Source organism: Dendrobates tinctorius, unplaced genomic scaffold (assembly GCF_039654945.1).
Source record: "Dendrobates tinctorius isolate UK_male_01 unplaced genomic scaffold, ASM3965494v1 ptg000265l, whole genome shotgun sequence".
Taxonomy (NCBI): Eukaryota; Metazoa; Chordata; class Amphibia; order Anura; family Dendrobatidae; genus Dendrobates; species Dendrobates tinctorius.
Genome location: NW_027361932.1, coordinates 13,930,041 through 13,947,297, shown reverse-complemented (window position 1 = coordinate 13,947,297; position 17,257 = coordinate 13,930,041). Strand labels below are relative to the sequence as shown.

Genomic DNA, 17,257 nt, shown 5'->3' with positions numbered 1-17,257 from the left:
CCAATTACCAATACCCCGATTGCCAACACAACAGGCAATTGGGCAGAGCAGAGGCGAAGCACCTGGAATGGCACATCTAATGTTGATGCGTCTCTTCTGGGGCAGATGCAGGCATGTATTTTTTGGCTGGGGAGAGCACAGTAACCAGTCTGATATCTCTCTGCTTTACCTTTGCTGGTTATCAAAACTAGGAGGGAACCCACGTTGATTTTTTTTAAAATTATTTATTAAAGTTAAACCAGGCTAAACATCTTTAGTGCCACATGAAAGGCACTAAAGGTTACAAGTTTATAACATGTAGGGAGGTTGTGACATTATATATCTAGCTGGCCTATTCTATTATCTATCTATAGCTTTATATAATTTTTTCCTTTGAGATGTGGTCATAAAACTTGGATGGCATACAGATGGTCCCTTTCCCCCCCCCCCTCGCACTCAATCAAGCTGTAATTTTTTTTCCTCAGACCAATTCCAGCTGAGGAAAAACTAGCAGATGAGCACTGCCTCATTGAATGACATTGGAGCTAGTGTAATGAGATTTTTATTTTAACATAAGGTACAAAATTTCAATACAAAACGCTGTATCAGAAATGCAAGTTACTCGTTGACAGAGGTAGAAAATTGACACTTTCTAGAAACGCATGGGTGATACGTCTAATTTTCACATTGCTGGTATACAATGTGTGAAAAGGTAAAAAAGCAGTAGACATTGGGCTAAACTCTTCTTTGGTTAAAGGGAACCTGTCACCTATTTTTTGGCATATAAGATGCGGCCACCGCCATCAGGGGCTTATCTACAGCATTCCGATGTAACTTGAAAGATAAGAAAAACGAGTTAAATTATACTCACCCAGGAGTGGTCCGGCACCTCCCATTTTCTAGCGATGATGTCCTCTTTGCTTTGTCGCAGGAGTACTGCTCTGCCTTGTTGAGGGTAGAGCAGAGTACTGCAGTGCACAGGCACCAGGCCTCTCTGACCTGGTCCGGCGCCTGCGCACTGGAGTACTCTGCTCTACCCTCAACAGGGCAGAGCAGTACTCCTGTGACGGAGCCGCGACGGGAAGGAAAGGACGTCATCGCTAGAAGATGGGAGGTGCCGGACCGTGACACCCATCGGACCTGGACCACCCCTGGGTGAGTATAACTTGTTTTTCTTATCTTTCAGGTTACATCGGGGGCTTATCTACAGCATTACAGAAATCTGTAGATAAGCCCCTAATGGCGGTGGCCGCAACCTAAAATAAGTGACAGATTCCCTTTAAGTTTCCAGGATGAGTTTTGATGCTGCATATTTTTCGCAGCATCTTACAGTTCCAGCAAAGTGGAAGGGATTTATAGAAATCTTGTGCCCACTTTTTTTTTTTTTTTTTTTTAACAGGGCATAAACTGACCTGTGATGTGTATTCAAAAACTGCAATATATCAAATTTCTCTTGCAGGTATGCTGAGTTTTATGTGCAGATTTTCCCATAGACTGGATTTAGATGTAAGAAAATCCGCAGATAGAAAAATGCGTATGTGTTTTTAGTGTGTTTCCACTGCAGAAATGCACTAAGAAAAGTGCGTAATCCGCACATCACTGTATCAATAGTTTTATCAAAGCCAAATACCAGCAAGGTTTTGTCTGCACTCCACAACTTAAGGCCCCGTTACACACAATGATATTGTGAACGATATCGTTGCAACGTTACCAGTTTGGTGACGTTGCAGCGATGTCAAAAAGACATCGTTGCGCTTGACACGTAGCAACAATCATTTGGCTGATCGTTAATTATTGCCTAATGATCTGGGCCATAAATCTATTGTTGGTCTCCCACTGGGCAGCACACATCGCTGCGTGTGACAGCGAGAGACCAACGATTAGCAAGCTCCCAGCGCCATACAGCAGATGCTGGGAGCTGGTATCCAGGGTAAACAGTGGGTAACTAAGAGCCGCACGGCGCTTAGTTATCCGCTGTTTACCCTGGATACCAGCTTGGTCTCTGGTCATGATTGGGTATCCAGGGTAAACAGCAGGTAACTAAGCGCCGTGCGGCGCTTAGTTACCTGCTGTTTATCCTGGATACCAGCGTGCTCACTCGTCCTGATCGCTGGAGAGTCTGCCTATGTGACAGCTCACCAGCGATCAGCGAACTATGTCCCAGTGATCCCATCCACGTCGGATTGTTGGTGGGATCAGCTGGGACATTGAAGTGTGTAATGGGGCCCTTAATCTATATGGGCATACAATGGATCAGATTTAATCACAGGTTAAGCATGAAAAAAAAAAAGAAAAAAAAAAAAAAAAGGAACTTAAATGTAGCCAAAATCAAGAACATCATATTCTAACTCAGGATAAGAGAAATAAGACAAAATGGCAGATATTATTGTTCTGTCAGTATTGTATAAATAGAATATTCTGAACATAGATGTATAATATCCTGTCTACCCAAACATGGAAATATAAAAATATAAATGTTACACTGGTCTCAAAATATCATTGGTATAAAATGATAAACATCACCTCAACTTGTAGGTTGTTTTATACCGTTTCTGCTTTTATGCATTTTGTATATCAACGACAATTCTTAATAAGCATGTTCCTTGCCTAAACATACTGACAACCATTAAGAGGGAAACTATATTCAAGCAGTGTATCTGTCAGGTGCTTGGAAAAGCTGGGTGGCATGTGTGCTAGTGTATTACTCTGCCCTGTGTCTCACTGGCACAGGGCTGCCACTAGGAATTTCGGGGCCCCATACTGGAAACATTTTCTCTTCTCACCAATCGCACATTAACAGTTTCCATCACCAGATCACACATTGCCAGCAGTTTTTGTTGTGGCCAAAATTTTTTTTTAATCTGCCCTGACGACAAGGTAGACTCTTTTGGCAGGGCCCAACTCTACTCTAACCTATTAAACATTTGTTAAAATATGCAATACAATTTAGGTATATTTTCATTTTTTTATTTATTTTTAATTTTTTAAAATGACCAATAATACCACATACAAGGGACAAATACCATCACACCATGACCAGACACCATATTATCACCACATAGTGACCTATAATACCATCCACAAGTAACAAATACTGTCACACCATGTCCAGACCACATATTACAACCACATGGCGACCAATACCACCACATACAAGGAACAAATACCAACACATGAGCAGACCACATATTAGCACCACACAATGACCGAATAATAGCACATACAAGGAACAAATACCGCCACACCATGGCCGGACAACATATTACCACCACATTGTGACTGAATAGTACATAACTGATCATTAATAAAAAAATAAATAAATAAATAAATATAAAATCACCATAAGTGCCATTATACACAGGAGATCTGTACTTAGGATGCAGTGTTTGTGTACAGGTAGTACAGCTATCACCGATGCCATCATGCACAGGAGCTCTGTATATAGTGTCAGTGTACAGGTAATAGTGATCCCCAGTGACATTATACACAGGAGCTCTGTATATCGTGTATAGGTAGTACAGTGATAACCGGTGATATCCACAGGAGCTCTATAAACAGTATACAGTGTATAGTGTTAATGTACAGGTAACACTGACTCACCAGTGACATCTCTAGCTGAAGTCCATCATCTCTGCATTTCTTTTTCACCCAGCACAGACTGCCGTCACTTCTTTCAGCCAGGACTCTTCTCTGCATAAAATCTAGAGCACAGCATCCAGAGCACATTCCCCACTTTTTCCCCTTTCTTCTACGCTACACATCTGAATACAGACGTTCATCCATTTAACCCCTTCCCGACCTGTGACACAGCGTATGCGTCATGAAAGTCGGTGCCAATCCGACCCATGACGCATACCCTGTGTCATGACTTCAAAGCCCCCGTGCGGGTCAGGTGACCGGGGTCAATGAAAGGACACCTGACCCGCAGATACAGGGGGCTTTGTAATTCACCACAGGGGGCGTGACTTCGCCCCCACGTGGCTACGATCGCTCTGATTGGCTGTTTCACTTTTAACAGCCAATCAGAGCGATAGTAATATTTCATCAATGAAAATTGATCAAATATTACAATCCAGCCATGGCCGATGCTGCAGTAGCATCGGACATTGCTGGAGACACCAATTCGACCCCCCCTCACCGGCGATTGCCCCCCCGCCACTGAATGACAGCGGCGATCTGCCGCCACTGTCATCATCTGCCCCCCTCCAATTCCCTCCGCTCCCCGCCAGCTTCCGATCCCCCCTCACCCCCCCGGTACCTTCTAAGTCCCCCGTCGCTCCTGGTGTCCCGCTGGTCCGGATCATGGGCGCCGCCATCTTGGAAAATGCGCATGCGCAGTGCGTCCGCCCGAATCTGCCAACTGCAGATTCCATTCTTTCATTTTGATCACTCTCACAGTGATCAAAATGAAATAAAAAGTAAATAAACCCCCCAATTATCACCCCCATAGGTAGGCACAACTAATAAAATAAAGAAAATATTTTTATTTTTTGGGTTAGGGTTGGAAAGAGGGTTGGGATTAGGGCTGTGGTTAGGGGTGTGTTGGGGGTTAGGGTTGAAGTTAGAATTGATGGGTTTCCACTCTTTAGGCACATCAGGGGGTCTCCAAACGCGACATGGTGCAACCATTGATTCCAGCCAATTTTGCGTTCAAAAAGTCAAACGGTGCTCCCTCCCTTCCAAACCCCGATGTGTGCCCAAACAGTGGTTTACCCCAACATATGGGGTATCAGCGTACTCAGGAAAAATTGCACAACAACTTTTGGGGACTAATTAATCCTGTTACCCTTGGGAAAATAAAAAATTGGGGGCTAAAATATTATTTTTGTGGAAAAAAAATGATTTTTTCATTTTCACGTCTCTGCATTATAAACTTCTGTGAAGCACTTGGGGGTTCAAAGTGCTCACAACACATCTACATAAGTTCCTTGGAAGGTCTAGTTTCCAAAATGGGGTCACTTGTGGGGGGTTTCCACTGTTTAGGCACATCAGGGGCTCTGCAAATGTAATGACCGCAGACTATTCCATCAAAGTCTGTATTTCAAAACGTCACTTCCATTCCGAGCCCTGACGTGTGCCCAAACAATGGTTCCCCCCACATATGGGGTACCAACGTACTCAGGACAAACTGAACAACTTTTGGGGTCCAATTTCTCCTGTTACCCTTGTGAACATAAAAAATTGCGAGCTAAAAAATCATTTTTTGAGGAAAAAAAATGATTTTTTATTTTCATGGCTCTGCGTTATAATCTTCTGTGAAGCACTTGTGTGGTGAGCACCTTGAACCCCCATCTAGGCAAGTTCCTTATGGGGTCTAGTTTCCAAAATAGGGTCACTTGTGGGGGGGTTTCCACAGTTTAGGTACATCAAGGGCTCTGCAAATGTAACATGATGCCCGCAGACAATTTCATCAAAGTCAGCATTTCAAAATGTCACTACTTCCCTTCCGAGCCCTGACATGTGCCCATACAATGGTCATCCCCCACATATGGGATATCAGCGTACTCAGGACAAACTGGACAACTTTTGGGGTCCAATTTATCCTTCTGCCCTTGTGAAAAAAAAAAAAAATTGCGGGCTAAAAATCATTTTTTTGAGGAAAGAAAATGTTTTTTTTTTTTTCACGGCTCTGCGTTATAAACTTCTGGGAAGCACTTGGGGGTTCAAAGTGGTCACCACACATCTAGATAAGTTCCTTGGGGGGGTCTAGTTTCCAAAATGAGGTCACATGTGGGGGGTTTCTACTGTTTAGGCACACAGGGGCTCTGCAAATGTAACATGACGTCCGCAGACCATGCTATCCAAGTCAGCATTTCAAAATGTCACTACTTCCGTGCTGAGCCCCCGACAGTGGTTCCCCCCTTATATGGGGTACCAGCGTGCTCAGGAACAACTGTACAACAACTTTTGGGGTCCAATTTCTCCTGTTACCCTTGTGAAAATAAAAAATTTATTTTCACGGCTCTGCGTTATAAACTTCTGTGAAGCACCTGGGGGATCAAAGTGCTCACTACACATCTAGATAAGTTCCTTAAGGGGTCTAGTTTCCAAAATGGTGTCACTTGTGGGGGAGCTCCAATGTTTAGGCACACAGGGGCTCTCCAAACGCAACATGGTGTCCGATAACGATTGGAGCTAATTTTCCATTCAAAAAGTCAAATGGTGCTCCCAAACAGTAGTTTATGACCACATATGAGGTATTGGTGTGCTCAGGAGAAATTGCCCAACAAATTTTAGGATCCATTTTATCCTGTTGCCCATGTGAAAATGAAAAAACTGAGGCTAAAAGATAATTTTTGTGAAAAAAAAAAAAAAAAAACACTTTTTTTTTTTAGGATCAATTTGTGAAGCACCTGGGGGTTCAAAGTGATGACTATGCATCTAGGTAAGTTCCTTGGGGGGGGGGGTCTAGTTTCCAAAATGGAGTCACTTGTTGTGGGGGAGCTCCAATGTTTAGACACACAGCAACTCTCCAAACGCGACATAGCAAGCGCTAAATATTCCAGCATATTTTCCAGTCACAAAGTCAAAGGCGCTCCTTCCCTTCTGAGCCCTGCTGTGCGCCCAAACAGTGGTTTATGACCACATATGAGGTATCGGTGTACTCAGGAGAAATTGCCCAACAAATTTTAGGATCCATTTTATCCTGTTACCCATGTAAAAATGAAAAAAAAAAAAAATGATGCTAAAAGAAAATTTATGTTGGAAAAATTAAAATGTCCATTTTTTCCTTCGTTGCTTTAGTTCCTGTGAAGCACCTGAAGGGTTAATAATCTTCTAGAATGTAGTTTTGAGTAGCTTGAGGGGTGCAGTTTTTAGAATGGTGTCACTTTTGGGTATTTTCTGTGTTGTAAAAATGAGAAATCGCTGGTCAACTTTTAACCCTTATAACTTCCTAACAAAAAAAAAAAATTGTTTCCAAAATTGTGCTGATGTAAAGTAGACATGTGGTAAATGTTATTTAGTAACTATTTTGTGTCACATAACTCTCTGGTTTAATGGAATAAAGATTCAAAATTTTCGCCAAATTTCTGATTTTTTCACAAATAAACGCAAAAATTATTGAGCTAAATTTACCACTAACATGAAGCCCAATATGTCACGAAAAAACAGTCTCAGAATCGCTAGGATGCGTTCCAGAGTTATTACCTCATAAAGGGACACTGGTCAGAATTGCAAAAAATGGCCAGGTCATTAAGGTCAAAATAGGCTGGGTCATGAAGGAATAAATAATTGGTTATTATGCAACCCACCATTCCAAATATAAATTCTAATCCGCCACTGTGCCCCTCTATCTATACATAGCCACTTTCCCCATTTAATATACAAATTAATTAGCACCTGTACTCTTTCCCCAATTCATTACCAGTCACTTTATCCTCAACGCCTCCACTATGTACCTCTCGCTCTAACCCTTACCCCGATTCATTATAACTACATGCCCCTTCTGCCCCAATTCATTGTCATGTCTTCTCATTCCCACCCTCTATTCATCATCAACTGCTCTTCCCCACATTCAACACATCATTTACTCCCCCACCCTCAAAATGCATCATTATTTTGCCTCCCCACATTCAATTCAATTGCTGTCCCAGTCACTTGCTCACTTCATTTGCAGTCCCCATCACCTCCACATCATTTGCAGTCCCCATCACCTCCACATCATCACTTGCAGTCCCCATCACCCCCACTTCATCTGCAGTCTCACTCCCCCCCCAATCTCACCCATTTAAAAAAAAAACAAAAAAAACCAAGAACGTTTTTTATACTTACCTCAGTAGTTCCCAGGGTGTTGTGTCTTCAGCAGTGAAGCAGCTAGACTGTATGGGCTATAGTCAGGACCTGCCAGGAGCTCATAAATTCTAGTTACAGCCAAGCAGGAGCTGCGCAGCAGACGAGGCAAGATGGCCGTGGACAGCTCCAAAAAGGCTCCGGGCCCCAGTGCCAACGTGTGCACAGTGTTTTAGTGCACAATGGGGCCCGATCAGCAGAAGCACAAGAGCGGGGCCCCGGACTTGCGGGCCCCATAAAGCAGTAAGGGCAGTAATGCCCTGATGGCGGCCCTGCACTATGAAAATAGCAGGTCGTGCCAGCAAAAAGTGTGGATGTGAGAACTTTAAGTGAAGGCACTTAGCGCCTTGTCAGTCTATTACAATAGGTGAGTGGAAGAGTGAGTCCCCATTACCAGTTGAATCTGAGTGAGTGCCATGTGCAGCGAGTGGGTGGTGGTCATGACACTTAGGACTATTTTTAAAATCTCTACCCCAATAAGGTTTTTTGTGAAACATAGTAAAAAAATTTATCAAAACAAGTCTCAAACATACTCCAGTAAGGATGAGGTACTAAGGAGCAAAAGAAAAAAAAAACAACAAACTTTTAAGCTATTAAAACTAAAATAATAAAAAAAAAACCTTTGAAACTGAAAATCTATAGGAATTGGCGAGAAGTCCTTCAAGGCAACATTTATCTTCAAGAGAAAACTAGGTTTGAGTCAGCTGCATACAGAGAAAACCTTTCCCCAAGTTCTTTCAGAAAATGAAGTATATGGCTCCTAAACAATCACCCTTCTGGGGGAAAAAAACAAAACAAACAAAAACCATTTAGGCCTGGATCACACTTCCGTTTTTTCAAATCCGTCAAAATCCGTTGGTTTCCGTAAAAAAACGGATCCGCCATTTTTTTGCAGGATCCGTTTTTTTTGTCCCATAGACTTGCATTAGTGGTTACCGCGGATCCGTCAAAAAAACGGATCCGTTTGCATCAGTTTCCGTCAAAAAAACGGAAACGGATCCGTTTGGCGGACACAAAAACGGAAGTGTGAAACAGGCCTTAGATGAGTATTTTCAGGTCTGTGATGTACATGTGTGACAGACTGGCCAATGTAGGCGAGTGTGTTCGTGCATATGACATATTGCAGCCTGCATTAGTTTTGTCCTTCTTGCAGACCTCACAGTGCTCGATGAGACATAACTCATGTGCCCTTCTAAGCCGCAGACCAGTGCAGAGCGGGCACGTAAATTGCAGAGTTTGTCTAAAAATGACCAGATAACAATATGAGATTGTAACTCATGGCTAGCAAACAATGTAAGAAACGTTTATACAGGAAAAGAATCGTGAATTAAATAATTGAATTTTCATTGTTTCATTGACTATTGTTCACACAGAGAATCCTATTTTAAACAGGAATCCTCTTTGTTGTTCAAATCGGTTAATGTGCGAACAATCTGCATTTACATAATGCAATTTTTAAAAGTTGAACCAGATTTTTTTTTTTTTTTATTTGCTTGCGGTAACTAATTTCATGAACAATGGAATAAATGTTTTTGGACACATTGTCTAATGTGAATGGGTTGAGAAATTGAACAATTTGTCAATAGGTTGCTAGTGTTAGATCACGACAGATTATCGGCCAGTGTAGGGGACCTTAAAATATTACCCAATTAATTCTATTGATCCAATATGTCGATTTCATACCCTCTATTCTACCCACAAAAAAAAAAAAAAGGGACCAAAAATAGGAAGTAAAGTGAAGTCCTCGAAGTGCTACATTGTATAACCATTTTGCTGGTTTTCAAGCGCAGCCTCCGGCGGCCATTTCCCCCAAAGTCCACCACATTGAAACCATAGAAGTGCAGGAAATCCGGATTTTCCCCAAATTGTCGGCGAAGCCCCCACACTGCCGAACATCTCTTTGCACCCTTTACCACCCAGGGATGAGACTCACAGCGTCACACCTCCGAACACCTCCTGTCACCCTGGTCCAGCCCTACCGGAAAGCTGAATTTGAACTGTAAGAAAGACCCCCAATTTGATGAATTACATTTTCCATAATTTACTGCATTAAGATTTTGGGCACATATTATGATTCAGTGCGTCTTGTAGTACAAAAATTACTGTAGGTTGTATTTGACAGCGGATGGTAGGAGTCAAACATTAAGTCAGTTTCCAATGGCAACCAAAAAAAAAGCAGGTGTATATATTTTTGCAACATACAACATAAAAGCACTCAAAATCAGCAAGTTATTTTTTTTATGCACATCACAAGAATATTCATAACTTAAATCAATGAATTAACTAACAAAGGCTTTCATGGTCTTATGGCCCGCCTTATTGGTTTTAGGCACTTTTTTATCAGACATCTTTAGTTGAATGTGACGTTACCCATCATTTACCCCATTTTCTCATTTGTTACAGTTCATTTAAAAAAAGGAATGTATCAACAAAAAATGATCAATACTAAAAATCTACATATACAATGTAGATTAAAAATTAAAAAACAAGAAGTCTTGACGTTTCACATTTTGTTCTTTTGGGAACAGTTTTCAGAAGTCTAACATCAGTGGAAGGGTTAAATTAACAAATCTATATCCAGCAGATTACACACCAATCACGCTATGTGATAGCACAACTTCCCTTTACAATGACCTCTGCACATGCTCATTAGATGCTTCTATACAAAACGATAATGTCTGAGTGAGTTTATTGCTAGTAATATACATGTGGAGGTCTTGCAAGAATAGGAAATGTAGAGTCTAGAAGAGCTCCAGTGGCCAGGGTGAAAATTGAAAGATTTCTCTTTTAATAGTTTGTGACATGGGGAAAAACAAACAAACAAACAAACAAAAAAAAAAAGATTAAAATAGGTTATTTTCTGATAATACATTCCCTTTAATGTAAATCCTCATGTGAGGATTGTGACATTTCTGCAGTTGCATTAATGAAGCACATACAATCACATACACAATACTATACTAACACTATACAAGATGTGCAAATACTTTCGGTAAGCAGCGACTGGAAAAAGGTTTTAACAGGGACATCTTCCATGATGCCTTACAGACTAGCTTTCTATATATTAATAAAATGTGAAAAAGCTCAACATTATAGGGTCGTTCCAATTTTCTAAGATGGGTAAACATGCAAAGTATTTAAAAACAAGCAACTTTGCAATTAAAATTTTGCCACATTTACCAATTTTTTTCTTTTTTTTACATTAACTTGCCATTACTATTGTCTAGCAATGGTTGACAAATACGGGCAGTGCTTACAAGCTCTTTCCTATTGAGCTTGTAAGCAATTCACAGAAGCAGGTCAGGATCACTGGCGTGCACCATTGGCTGCTGAGCATTTTCACATTGCACTCAGTGGCCCCGTCGGGGCTTATGTCTGAACCAAAATGTGATTCGGATGTATGTGCCGACAGGGCAAAAGACTATAATGGTGCAGACATGGGTGAATACCCCTACTGGAGGCGGACACCCAGAACCTACATCTACTACGTTTGAGTGTCCGCCTCCAGTAAGTATACACGCCAGAAAATGATACATGGCAGAGGGCATGTTCACTCTGTTGCCACCATTATAGCCTATAGACCAGTCGACACATGCGTTCAAAACCCATTTCGCAGGAGTTCAGATGTCAGCCCCAATGGAGCCACCAAACAGGTGCCTAAACACAATGAGAAAGCACCCTAATCCTGGCCAGCTTCACTACCACTGTGCTTTCGGTGCTGCAAAGGCAAAGCTGCCTCATACTCCGTATCAGTGGGAGTGCACAGTTGGGGCAAGAAGAGCATCGATGCTGCTGTCAATCAGAAGCGCACTGCCCCCAGCAGTTAGGACTTTAGGAAGCAATGTGTTTCTGAGAGCACAAGATTGTATTAACTCTATAAATAGAGACAAAAGGACAGAAAATATTCACAGTATAACTTTAGAAAATGAGCAAAGAATAAATAAAAGGCAATGAAAGTAGAAATTACATGTCAGCAGGAAGCTAAGAAAATTTATTATTCGATTATATTTGCGTCAGTGGTTAAGCTGGCCACAAACATTAGTATAACAAGCTATATAGGGAGCTGTTAAACCTCCTAGGTGGTCTCTGCCAGTATAGGTTTAGTTTATTATTGCATCTATGTACACTCACAGTCACGGACACCAGTGGTCTAACCTCATTAATACAGGCATTACAGCGGAGACCAGTGACCGGCTGCAGCGCTCAAGTGGATCTGCGGCACATGATCACTGCAGCGAAAAAAAAACCACTAGGAGAGGTCACCAGAGAGGTGACGGATTTGACAATTTTTTTTTTTTTATACTATAGTTTTCACCATTGTTCACTAAAGTGGTATAAACTCACCACTAGAGTTGATGCAAAGCAGTTCACAGGACTCGGGCCATCAGCCATGGCATCCAACTGTGGCCATCATACAGGAGCCTTGATAACTGCCTCTTACCTGCCACCATCCCTGGCTCTTGTTTGGATCGGGGTCCTGTAAATCGATTCACACCAACTCTATTAAACATCATTTTAAACTCGATTAACCTTGGGCCCATAATGCATTACTTATTTTTTACGGATCCTTCGTGTATTATGAACCAAAGCTCCATTTGCAGATTCTGCAGGCTTCAGAGCTGAAACCTGGAGTTACTGATTTTGTTGACATGCAATTAATGGAGTGTCATCTCTATAGCAGGTAATGCCAGTAATCTCATGTAGGAAGAGCTACTTCATTAAAGGAAAGTGATGCTTTCTCTGTCAACTAACTACAATGACGGTTAGCAGGATTGGTAATAAGCTGTAAATCTAGATCAGCACAATGTAACTGTAGTCTCACAGTTACTCAATCTTTTGCGTGAACTGTTTTGGGAAATCTCACTTTTTTCTCCTGTTACCCCATATATTGATCCTACATTTATAGTAATTGAAAGTAGTGTGAAGTATGATAATCCCTGGCATACAGACATATGAAATGCTCAAAACGAGCAATATAAAATGTGAGACGCTTGTGATGGCTTGTTCAATAAAATGTAGGAACAGTGTAAAACAGGAGAGGACTATTGTTGCTGGAAACTTCCATAATTTTTCACAGCTCATCCCGGATCTTTTTGTCCGTAGTCTTGATATTCAAGTCCAGATTATCCACTTTTCCTGTCAAGCGGCCAATAATTTCATCCTGGTCATCAATCTCAGTCTGCAAACCAAGGGCTAGATTTTTAAGACGACCCAAGCCTGAAGACATGTCATCTGTAAAAGAAGGAACATGTTAAATTGACTAATTTAAGATTAGATTTAATGTTTTTATTCTCCTACTTGTCAACACTGTTGTACTGGTCCAATTGGTAATATACAATAACATTGTTGTTGTAAGTATTAATATGAATTAGCAAAATAAAAAAACATTGCTTAGATGTTTTGAATGTTCTCCCACTTTCCAGTACAAACACACACATATGGTGTTTTAGTCAAAAGAAAAGTACGCCTATGCAGGCGAGCGATGCCGTAGAGAATGTGTAGTTGACATAGGAACGCGCATCCACTCAAAGCATGGAGGACGCCGCCGAACCAAGACGAGGGACGCCCCTGGGACCGGACTGCCCCGCAGGTGAATATAATAAAAGCTATTATTCAGGTCGGGTTGAGGGCAGATAGACAGCATTTTAGAATGCTGTCTATCAGCCCTGAAAGGTGGTGGAAGTTATCCCATATCTGTCAAACCTGGCAAGAGGTTCCCTTTAAGGGATTCACCAAATGCACACCACTATGGCATAATGCCAATTTGGATGAAGTATCCATGTTAAAGGGTTTTTCTGATGAGGACTATATTTTTGCTCCCATTTTTTTCCTTCTTCTCCCCCCTTCTACGAATTTTATACTCCGTTAATCTAGAACTCCTCTGAAAATGGTCCTTTCTGGAATGTTGGGATTTGGGTTTAAGGCGAGTTAGGGAATTAAAGTGGAGTTACTTTATGTTTTATACTATGAAATTATCTAATTTATGTTATTTGAAAGATGGAACATTTGCATTTGAAGTTTTTCAATAAAAATGATTTGATTTTAAAAAAGTAGCGTTAATGGCTTATTCTTATCAATTAAAAGAATGAAAGTGAATGAATATAAGATATCTAAATCATATCAATATTTGGTGTGACCAATCTTTGCAGTCAGCACAATTTTTTCTAGATAAACTTGCAGTTTTTGAAGAAACTCAGCAGGGAGGTTGTTTGAAACTCTTGGAGAACTAACCACAGATTTTCATGCAATCCCTGACAAACTCAGTGATCAGGGCTCTTTGGGATTGGGGAGCGGTTTTACGCTAAAGATTCTCCTTATCGATATTAGCTGTACATTTGGAGGCGTTGACCTGCTGTAATATAAATTTCAAGTCAAATTAGATGCCTCCTTGATGGTACGGCATAATGGGTGGGAATTTGACTGTTTCTCAAAAGAGTGGACAACAAGAAATGGGTAACGTTGAGGACCATAGAGACAAGACAAGAGTTGGCAAAGGAAACTTAGTGCAGCATATGAAAGGTACATCCTGCTTAATGCCCTTTATATTATAAAAAAAAAAAAAAAAAAAAAAAAAAAATAATTTATCGGATGTTGTCCAGCAATGCCATCAGCCAAGAACTGTCAGCAACCAGGAAATGAAGCAACCCATATCTAAAATTTGTAGTCTAAGAACTTCAGATCATAGCCTGATTATACTTAGACTTAATTTTGGCAGATCAAAACAATACTTTTTGGAAACTAAATCCATTTTGGCTGAAATTGATAGTCTCTAAAGACAGAACTATAGACTAATTAGATTGTTTCATCTCGTCTCACCCTGAACCCCAGGATACTAATCTGTTTTGGGATGCCCTCAAGGCATATTTGAGAGGATGTTTGTCCTCTACGATCTCTTATATTAAAAAGATGACCTCAAAGGAAGATGACGAGATGGAACAACGACTTAAAGACTCTGAAGCAGCATATCTATCTAACCAGACTAATGAGAATAGAGTGGTATGGCTGACTTCCCATATACTCAGCACATGGACACCGAGTCTAAGCGCAAATTATTTTTTACTTGGCAATCCTATTTTGAACTAGGGAATCAGGCAGGTAAATTCTTGGCTTTTCTGGTGCGTCAGCATAACACATCTAACACCATACTCCAGATCCGAACATTGGATAATTATTCAACAGTGACATCAACTGAAGATATACTTCACTGTTTTTATCAGGGCTGTGGAGTCGGTAAGCCAAACCTGCGACTCCGACTCCTCAATTTCCCTTACACCGACTCCGACTCCCACACATATTGCTTATATTTAAGTGAAAAATTTATTGTAGTACAATGTGAACCTCAGACATTTAATCATTTTTATGATCCAATAATCAAGATGTTTAGATAGAACAGAATATATATTGGTGTACTACCCGGTTTTCATTCTTTTTGGTACAGATACGATATGGATAGACAGATATGGATAAATGGATAGATAGAGCAGATTTCTAATCTGCTTTTGCTATTGAAAACATTATCTATGAGCTCAAAAACCTTTCAGGTGATGCAGTTTTTTAAAAAGATGATCAGCTTTTGCAGCTGAAAAACGTATCCTCAAAAAACACAGGAAAAACGCTGTGTGTGAATGTAGCCTTAGATCAGGAATATAACAGCCATTTATAGGACATTTCATAACTTTCCCAAACTCCTATGAAAAAATATTCAGCACATCCTGCATTGAATTACTGTACCCAATTTATTATATATTTTAGGAGTCGGAGTCGGTCCATTTTATACCGACTCCAACAAAATGAGCTCCGACTCCGACTCCACGACTCCGACTCCACAGCCCTGGTTTTTATGAGTATTATACAATTCAACAAGTGGTCTTGATACTCCACAATGCCTAAATTACCTATCAGATATAGAATTCCCCACACTGGATGCTACCCAGCGGGCCTTCTTGGACGCTGATTTTACTATAGAGGAAATTAAAAATGCTATGATGGCTATGGCCCCTGGACCAGATGGGTTCCCTTTTCATATGTATAGAAAATATCAAGATATTCTGGCACCACTTCTTCTAAAAGTATTTTAAGGGATCTTGAGGGGGGACCGCTTACCTGACTCCTTTTATGAAGCAAATATCACTAAAGAAAGGGAAGGACCCCCTTGATTGTGGATCTTACCGCCCCATATCACTGGTAAATGTAGATTATAAAATTTTCACTAAGATTCTGGCCACTAGATTAAACTCAGTAATATTAGATCTTATACACAAATATCATGAGGGTCCAGTCAGTGATTCAATATAGCTCCCTGGTACCGGATAATAACTGGGCCCTGGCATCGATGGACGCAACTAAAGCCTTCGATTCCCTTGAATGGCCATTCTTATTTGCATGTTTACAAAGATATGGCTTTGGTGCTAAATTCCAAAAATGGATTGGTGTAATATACGCAAAACCTAAAGCTCATATAGTTATAAATAACTCCATATCAGAATCCTTTTCTCTTTCTAGGGGAACGCGCCAGGGTTGCGCCCCCTCTCCCCGGCCCTCTTTGCCCTCGCTATAAAAGTGCTAGCAATACGTATGACGACCTCTCCGAATATTAGAGGTATAAAAATAGCAGATCGTCTAGATACTATTGGTTTATACGCTGACGACATGGTGGTGTTTATGGATAAAACGGACAAGACGTTGCCACATGTGATTACTACCATAGATAAATTTAGTGAATACTCCGGCCTATATATTAACTGGAACAACAAGTCCGCTCTCTTGCCCCTCTCTCATGGCCCTGCGACCCATCTTAGCTCTGTCCCCTTTGCCCGTAATGTCTCACTTTAAATATTTAGGAATTAATAAATCTAAAAGCAGTGATCTTGACCTACAACTTAATATCTTCCCATTACTGGAATTGGTCAAAGAAATTCGCCTCATGGAGTAAACTTCCGCTATCTGTTGCTGGCCGTATTAATCTAATTAAAATGATTCTACTTCCCAAACTTACAGTAGTTACTCCCTCCAGCATAGTGTGGTGCTGGTTCCTAAATTCATCTTCACTAATCTGAACTCAATGACCACGTCCTTTATATGGGGGAAATATAGACCCAAACTTAAATTATCCACTCTACAGAGGTCTAGACACATGGGGGGAGCGGCACTGCCAGATTTTTATTTATACTATCTGGCAGGACAAATTAAAGCTTTGAGTAAATGGATGCCGGAAAATAATCTACCTAACTCGGATCATCTCATTCATGCTGCAGAAATTAACTGTCCATTAGGTTTTTTTTTAGAAACAGAAGCTTATTGCCCCCCCGATTGTTACCTCTACTCTGTTTAGCGATGTCGGTCTGGAGACAGATCAAAAAAAGTGAGGGCATCATTCCTGAAATGCCACTATGGAACAATAACTATTTCCCGGTACTGTTGAACCACCACCCGTCTGCTGGCTTTTGGATCTCACATGGTGTTTCTTTAATAAAAGACCTATATGAAG

At 40.8% G+C, this 17,257-nt stretch overlaps 1 protein-coding gene across 4 annotated transcripts in view; it reads right to left on the bottom strand.

The window, feature by feature from the left end:
* Window positions 1–9,921: 9,921 nt before the first annotated feature.
* Window positions 9,922–17,257, bottom strand: part of SNAP29 (synaptosome associated protein 29) — a 35,576-nt gene continuing 28,240 nt past the window's right edge. For all 4 annotated transcript variants that reach the window (XM_073559141.1, XM_073559139.1, XM_073559138.1 and 1 more), the window contains exon 6: window positions 9,922–13,002. In XM_073559141.1, coding sequence (XP_073415242.1) covers window positions 12,842–13,002 — 161 coding nt within the window. In that variant the 3' untranslated portion in view covers window positions 9,922–12,841. The remainder of the gene's footprint in view (window positions 13,003–17,257) is intronic.